Here is a 7,650-nt window from a genome sequence, read left to right on the forward strand (position 1 = left end):
TTGTATCCTTTCTACAACATTCAGTTGTAGCTGGTCAGCTATTTTAAGGACAGGCTACTAATATACAGTAGTCCATGTCCCTACAGGCACCATGTTGGTGAGCCCTGCAAATGAAAAATACATTTAAATATGATGCAATGCAAACCACAACCACACTAATATATTGAATAAATAAATTCTCAATTAATAGTGAACCCACCAAAGGCCTACACCCAAAGTTGTACAAAAGAGGGTGTGTAGACTTTTTATATCCACTATTTATACAGCTTTCATTTTTTGGAGGATGATGCCTTATTAAAAGTAATAATGTAAGAAACTAAGAATAACCAAGGACTGAGACTCTATTGTACAATGCACATTACTGTACAATATGTCACTTTATTAGCTACATCTGCACAATGTGATAATATCTTTAATTGTCTCTCTTGAAGTAAAGGACCAACTCGGAGACTCCTCTCAACTTTTCTGCAAAGTTTTAAAAGTCTTTGTATTTCGTGTGTCTTCAACAGGTACTCAGGTGAGAAATTAGGTAATTTTCCTCTGGAGCATTTTTTGCAAGCTCGGTACTCGTGAGCTGAAACCTAATGAAACCTATTTTTTTTTTGCTCAGTGTTGACAAGCTATCTTTGGGTTTCAGATACATCGCCGCTAGATGGCGGCAGCGAACGCCACAACACCAGTCCAATCATCTGCTCATTCACATTTTCTTTGAAGAATGATATACCTGTGCAATCGGACTAATTATGCCATTAAGTACAATAAATGTCTGGGCAATAAATAGTATGGGCAATTAAGTTAATGTGCGATAAAAAAATAATGATAATATTTGAAAATGTTAGTTTTACAAATCATTTAGGGGCACGCACATATCGTTTGATATCGACTTTTCCTGTACGCACGTTCATCACAGAGTACTTAAAAAGGGTCTTCTTTGGTTTACGACATTAGGAGATTAAACAAACGGTAATACGTCGTCACTTCGCTTGTCATTCGATTGTTGTAAATTATCTACAAAAAGTGATTTGTTTTCCAGATATTAATGCAAGTAGCGTAAATTTAAATTATAGATAGACTACGATACGTTCCGAAATATAAGAAAAAAATCGCTGTACGTCATCGCCATAGGAACGGCATAGCGTCGTAGGTCGAGGACCCCCTTTGTAGTGTATTATTTGCGCATGCGTAAAGGAGCCCCCAACTCGCTTGCTGAGCAAGCTCAGCTGACGCCAGGCAAGCAATAGCGGCGCATCAGCAACATCTCTCGGCGGAAGATGATGGCAGACTCTGGAAGTCTTGAAGAACAAGTGGCGGTGATCGGCAACACCGACATCACGCCAACGGAGTCGGAAAACAATATAATCAACACGGTAGTACAGTTATTTGCTTTCGTTTCTATGAAGTGCACGTTGAATTCTAAGTTATCTTTAGCATATTTAGCTAGCAGGGTTGTGGGGTTAATTCGAACGCCATTAACAGGCGTATATTTGAGTAGAAGCAAAGCTTTTGGTATTTCACGAGACGTTTAAAGTTATTACACAACTGCAATGTTAAAAGTGTAAAGAGTATGTTGCTTTCAAATACGTTGCTGTACTACAAACTTCACTCGTGATGCTACATGCTAGCTAGCTTGTACACTCGCAGTTGGCGTTAAAGGAGTTTGTCTTTCTTGCTCAACTTTAAATGTGTTCTCTCGTCTTTATTTTATTTGTTTATTATACTTGTTTGTTTTATTTTATTCCAGTTTTGGAAAGGCAGAAATACGGGGTAAACGAGGAAGTCGTCGGGTCTCGTGACCTCCTAAATAGTTACAACCGTTTGCACCTTTCGGCAGGGTGTCTAGTAGTTAGCACGTCTGTCTCATAGTGTGAGAATCTACAGGTGTGGAGTTTGTAGGGTTTCTCAAGGTACGCGACTTATCTACCTCATTCCCAAAAATGAATGTTAGGTTGATTGAAGACTAAATCGTCCATAGGTGTGAGTATGAGTGATTGTTTGTCCATGTGTACCCTGTGATTGGCTGGATGGCCAGTCCAAGGTGTACCCCAGTTCAAGTGCAACCGACCCCATAATGATGATAAGTGGTGGATGATAAACTTGCACCTGTGTGTATTATCTGTCCATCTTTACTGTCTTACCTTATTGTTTTATGATTCAGCAGTTGTGATGCTAAATGTGCATTCTATGTTGTGCAGATGGTGGAAAAGGGGACGTCACTGTTGAAGAAGCTGGATATCAATGTGGCGGAGGCTGAGAAGAGAACGGGCAAGAACACGGTCAACATGCAGGAAACCTACACCGTCTACCTCGTAGAAACACGGTGGGTTTCAGCTATAGGGTGGTGTACACATATACCAGTTTTTAACATCCAAACTATTTTTTTGTGAGACCCCACACACACGATAAGGAAAAAAATCATCCAAGTGTGTGATGTACTCTTGATAACATACCACACAGATTGATAGCTCCATGACAGATGTGAATTTCCTTCCGCAAACCGTGTTAGTTGATGTAGCAGGACTGACCTGTGAGAGGATATGCAGCATGGTACCACAGGGTATCTAAACTCAACTCTTATTTGTATAGCGCTGTTAAAACTGCAAGCTACCCAAACTGGGTACTGTATTTGCTGTATGTAAAATGTATTTTTTCACTAATTCAATCAAATGTGTCGAACTGGTGAATTGTTGTTGTTGTCACGTGTGCAGACCATCTGAAACAGTCCCCAATGTTTCTCCACCAACCACACCTGACACTTTGTGGAGACGCTACAGTGAGTTTGAGCTACTCCGAACGTACCTGTTGGTCACCTACCCGTACATCATCGTCCCTCCGCTGCCAGAGAAAAGGGTGAGTGGAAGCAGAAATGTTCACTCACTCATTCATTCTTGTCCATTGATTCGCGGTGTGGTCCGATTTTAGGCGGAGTTTGTGTGGCACAAGCTGTCAGCTGACAACCTCGACCCTGACTTTGTCGAGCGGAGGAGAGTAGGTCTGGAAAACTTCCTGCTGCGCGTGATGTCACATCCTGTCCTTTGTAAAGACAAGATAGTTTTCTTTTTCCTTACAGAGGTTTGCATCAGTTTCAATATACACAGAAATTTTGACTTTTATTTTTGTACTCAGTGGTCCCTTGCTGGTCAACCTCCGATTTGCTCACATTGAGAAAAAATATACTGCAAATGTCAACTGAAAACCTCCTGTGTTTACTGTCAAGCATTTTTTTTTTGTTTAGGAGAAGGGGTGGAGGGATGCAGTTTTGGAAACGGGTTTCCAAGACAAGGTATTTTACTTTTATTAAGTTCTTTTTATTTCATGAGTTTAATATAAATTCATGAAACGCATAGGAAAATATTTTTCGGAATGCTTATTGCGATGTAATTTCTTTCTTAAAATATTTTTCAAATTCTTTCATTTGGAGAATTTGGGTTTTTTGTTACTTTAAGCTACAATCATCCATATTATAAAACATGAAATATTTCTTGAAGTTTTCACAATATTCAAATACATTCAGATGCATCTGTACTAAATTCTATCTGAGCAGTGCTGGAAACATTATGAAAAATTATCTTCCTTGTTAGGCGGATTCCAGACTGAAGTCCCTGAGTGCCATGTTCAGAGTCAAGAACCCTGACAAGTCGGTGTCATTTTCTTCAACCTTTTTTTGTCTACCTCACAGACTTGAGTTACGTTCATATTGCCGTATAAAAATAATGGATGCTGACTGGATGTTGTTGTGCTGCGTTTCCCAGGCGTTTTACAGCACTGAAACAGTATAGCGACGAACTGAACACCGCCATTTCGCAGCTTCTCAGAGTGAGAGCGGTGAGTATCCGCACGTGTATGCAAAACACACATTCTGATAACGCTATTGCAATTTGTTCTGCATTGAGGTGACAGAGTAATTAAAAGTTGCGCTTACCTGTCATCAAGGTCCTGTAAGATATTTTTTCATTTGTACTCTTCATGGTAGTTGTCTGTGTTTATCGCAGAGAGTAGCGGACAGACTGTATGGCGTTTACAAAGTCCATGGAAACTTCGGACGAGTTTTCAGGTGAGTGCTTTGTGTTTGCATTATTTGTTAGTGCCACCAGGGGGTGCCACATTGACATGTTATAAATCTACTGGTCGATAGCAGGGATTATGTGCTCCACAAGATGTCATGTTGCTGTCATTTGACATGACAATTTACAGGAGGCATTTTGTGTACTGTTGTCATTGTTGTCTGTCCAGTGAATGGAGCGCAATAGAGAAAGAGATGGGGGATGGACTACAGAGTGCCGGTCATCACATGGACACGTAAGTACAAATTGACTTCCAGCCATCTGTTTTTGTCAAGAACTTGGCTGGTGATCTTGAGCTTGTTCTAGTGAATTCCAGAACATAGAGACATAGAAATATTCTCACCAATGGACAATTTTGCGGCTTTAGTAACGTGTTTTAGGAATGTGGGAGGATGACATAGTAGAAAGAAAGAGCAACAGAAAGAACCAATTGACATTGAAGTTGAGTAGTTTTTCGCTGCTCTTTATGAGGTACAAAACTGACACCATTGTTTTTGTGTAATGTCGGTTGATACATTTTTTACATGTGGCCAGATACGCTTCATCAATAGATGACATTTTGGAGGAAGAAGAGCACTATGCTGACCAACTGAAGGAATATCTCTTCTACACAGAGGCTGTGCGGTAAGTTTTCAATGTCAATCATTTCAATGTCAGATTTATTATACATAAATGTTTTGGTCTTTAATGTTAGGCTTATGTTAAAATAAAGGCGAACGAACCATGAATTAATATGAGAAACAGTTTATTTATCTACTTCAGAGTCGTGAACTTACTAAACACTTTAACCTTTTGAGTACTGAACTTATTTAGACATGATAAAAATAATAATAATAATTACATACAATGAAAAATAAAGCTTTCCGACCAACTGAATGAAGCAGAGTCAACCCCGAAATTGCAGCCTTTGCAATTTTGAAAATTACCTTCTACTGCATTGCAATATAGATTTGAATTTTTGTAATTATTCAGCTCTAGTTCCTTCCTTATGTCAGCATTACATGTATGTTTTGCATCGTTTTGACCGCTCAGGTCGGTATGTCGGAAACACGAGCTGATCCAGTATGAGTTGGAAGTCACAGCTCAGGACCTGGCTCACAAGAAGCAGCAGAGAGAAGAACTTGCCACTGGGGTAACAAATAGATTTATGGATGAGGCAAAGCTTCTTCTGCGCTTCACTTACTTACTGTATGTGTTTCTATGTTGTAGATGGTGCGTGTCTTCTCCCTGAAGGGGATGACCAGTAAACTATTTGGCCAGGAGAGCCAAGAGCAAAGGGAGAGCAGACTGGCGGCCTTGGAGCAGAGCATCCAAGAGGGAGAGCAGACGCTGAAGGAGAAGAACGCCGAGTGCCAGTGAGCTCATATCCTCATCCTTAACCTTGCTGGCTTGTTCTTATCTTTTAAAAAGGACAAGCGATCCAAGGGCTTCTTCTGTTGAGTCGTCATCTGTTCTTCTTTGCAGAGAGTTTGTGCAAACAGCCTGGGAGGACATTGAGCGGTTTAAGGAACAGAAGGACAGAGATCTGCGCGAGGCGCTCATCAGCTATGCCATTATGCAAATTAGCATGTGTAAGAAGGTAGGTTTGCTGGTACACCAGCACAATCTATAGAGAGACAATGCAAGAGGACTTTTGTAGGTTGCTCTTAGCGGTGGTGTATCATTTTGTCCTTCATAGATACTTGTGCATTTCAATCATTTGTGGAAATTGAAAAGTGAAAAGAAATTAATTTCTTGTTTTTATTATTATTATTATTATTATTATTATTCAGTATTCAAAAATGAAACTCGTAGCGATATATTAAAAATTTTACCTTAATGAAAATCCTATTGTTCTGTTAGATTATGGTTAATTTATGAACGAGAATGAGTTCACCTATGCACTTGGGTAGTTACAGTTACAAGTTTATTATTATTAATATTATTTTTTGCCTGCTGGGGTACAAACAGAGGCATATATTTGAAGTAGGATTTTATTGATCTGATGTCATAATTTTGTTGTATTCTGTCGCTGCTTTAGGGAATCCAGGTGTGGTCCAATGCCAAGGAGTGTTTCAACAAAATGTGAGCCACTTTCCAGCCAATCACCAACCCAGCCAAAAAAACAATTGTCCAACTCAAATATTCAGCCTGGTACCACGCTGGTCAGGTGATGTCTGACTAGTCTTTTGGAGATAAACTCCGTGAACCGTTTAATCTCACGTTCCAGCCCCAGGTTTGTCCACAGTTACTCTCAGCATGATGTGGAATCATTTCATCCAGAGAGCAGGTACTATTAACACGTCACGCTTAATACTTAAGTACAAGAGATGTTCTTTGTGAATAACAAAAGTGCATGATGCCTCAAATGTTCTATTTGGGGGTTTTCCAATTTAAATCTGGGGTGGGGAACCGATGGCTCGTCAGACTTTATGACAAAGAAAGAGTATTTAATCTGACCCACTATAAACTTCTTAAATTAAATAAAACCTCAAAGTAACTGAGGTGGGGCGGTTGTGAGAATAAAGTTTTCCACCCCTGACCTAAACAAAACTGCAATTCATTGTGTCGAATACATAATCTCGATAAGAAAGGCGTAATTACTCAGCCAAAGCCTTTAACTTTTTGACATGTGCTCTGATAAGAAGGAGTAAACGTTGGTAATTTATTTTGACATGTTCTATTGTGCAAATAAACCACAGTGAGTAAAAGCCACTTGAGGCCCCATTTTGCAGTGTATTTTTTTTTCTTTTTTCTTTTTTGAATGACTGTAACGTGCCACTCCCACTAACTGTCCCATTAAACAGGTTACCAAAGCATGCATGTACTGTACATGTCGACCCTTATAATCACTTTAACAAAAAGGGTAACAGCCAAATAAAATCAGTTAAAGCTTTGTTTTTCTTCTGCCCCAAATGAATTTGTTTCATGGGAGATCATTTTTGTATGTTATTGTAATTGTGGTAATACACAAATAATAAATATTTCTATTAAAAAAAAACGTTTGTGTATTATTCAGAGTAATGCAATCAAGACTATTAATAATTAATATAATAAGAAATAAATTAAATTTAGTTCCTGTCGTGCATCTGTTAGGATTATTAATGAACATGTAAACATTCAAATCCATGTTCTTTCTTGTTAAATTATTGAAACTGGTTGGGTTTTTTTTAACCATTAAAAAAAAATCAAAAATCGTTCAAACGATTTAAAAAGAAAAAAGCATGACTGCGATCTATAATACAGTATGTACTCTAATTGTTTTATTTCTTGTCTGTGTGACTCTTCTGCTCCACCGAACAACGCTCAATTAACCCCCAAATTAATTCGTTTAAATAATAATAATTTATGACCAAGAGTGTTGAAGTGATTCTGACTTGACTACTGTGCTAGTGACGTTTTTCAATTTAAGTAAAAATATTGAGTTACGCCCGAGAAGTGGAATCCCGACGTAAACTGAGGACCATCGTGATTTGTAACGCATAACAGGAAATGGTGTTTCCATTTAGAGTCAGTTAAGGTATGTGACATTTTTCACTTACACTATTAAATGTGTAGTTTGGGGGACACAAAACGGCCAGGGGTGACACGGGTCTTTAAATTTAAGAGG

General features: G+C 38.8%; 1 protein-coding gene across 1 annotated transcript; it reads left to right on the top strand.

Moving 5' to 3' along the window:
- Window positions 1-1,182: 1,182 nt before the first annotated feature.
- On the top strand, window positions 1,183-6,937 carry snx4 (sorting nexin 4). Its single transcript, XM_086090360.1, has 14 exons — window positions 1,183-1,367; window positions 2,193-2,317; window positions 2,706-2,847; window positions 2,920-3,069; window positions 3,233-3,280; window positions 3,579-3,634; window positions 3,750-3,822; window positions 3,990-4,051; window positions 4,231-4,296; window positions 4,596-4,685; window positions 5,094-5,193; window positions 5,271-5,416; window positions 5,526-5,640; window positions 6,082-6,937. Exons 1-14 carry the CDS (start codon window positions 1,272-1,274, stop codon window positions 6,127-6,129), a joined length of 1,317 nt encoding a protein of 438 aa, XP_085946486.1. The 5' UTR covers window positions 1,183-1,271; the 3' UTR covers window positions 6,130-6,937.
- The last annotated feature ends 713 nt before the right edge of the window (window positions 6,938-7,650 follow it).

This window comes from Leptonotus elevatus, chromosome 12, assembly GCF_054856555.1.
Source record: "Leptonotus elevatus isolate MCC_2025b chromosome 12, RoL_Lele_1.0, whole genome shotgun sequence".
In the NCBI taxonomy this organism is placed as follows: domain Eukaryota; kingdom Metazoa; phylum Chordata; class Actinopteri; order Syngnathiformes; family Syngnathidae; genus Leptonotus; species Leptonotus elevatus.

Coding starts and splice junctions, on each gene's coding strand:
- snx4 (XM_086090360.1), top strand. CDS start 1,272: ATGATGGCAGACTCTGGAAGTCTTGAAGAACAAGTGGCGGTGATCGGC. Junction 1,368..2,192: donor AAAACAATATAATCAACACG/GTAGTACAGTTA, acceptor TATGTTGTGCAG/ATGGTGGAAAAGGGGACGTC. Junction 4,052..4,230: donor AACTTCGGACGAGTTTTCAG/GTGAGTGCTTTG, acceptor TTGTCTGTCCAG/TGAATGGAGCGCAATAGAGA.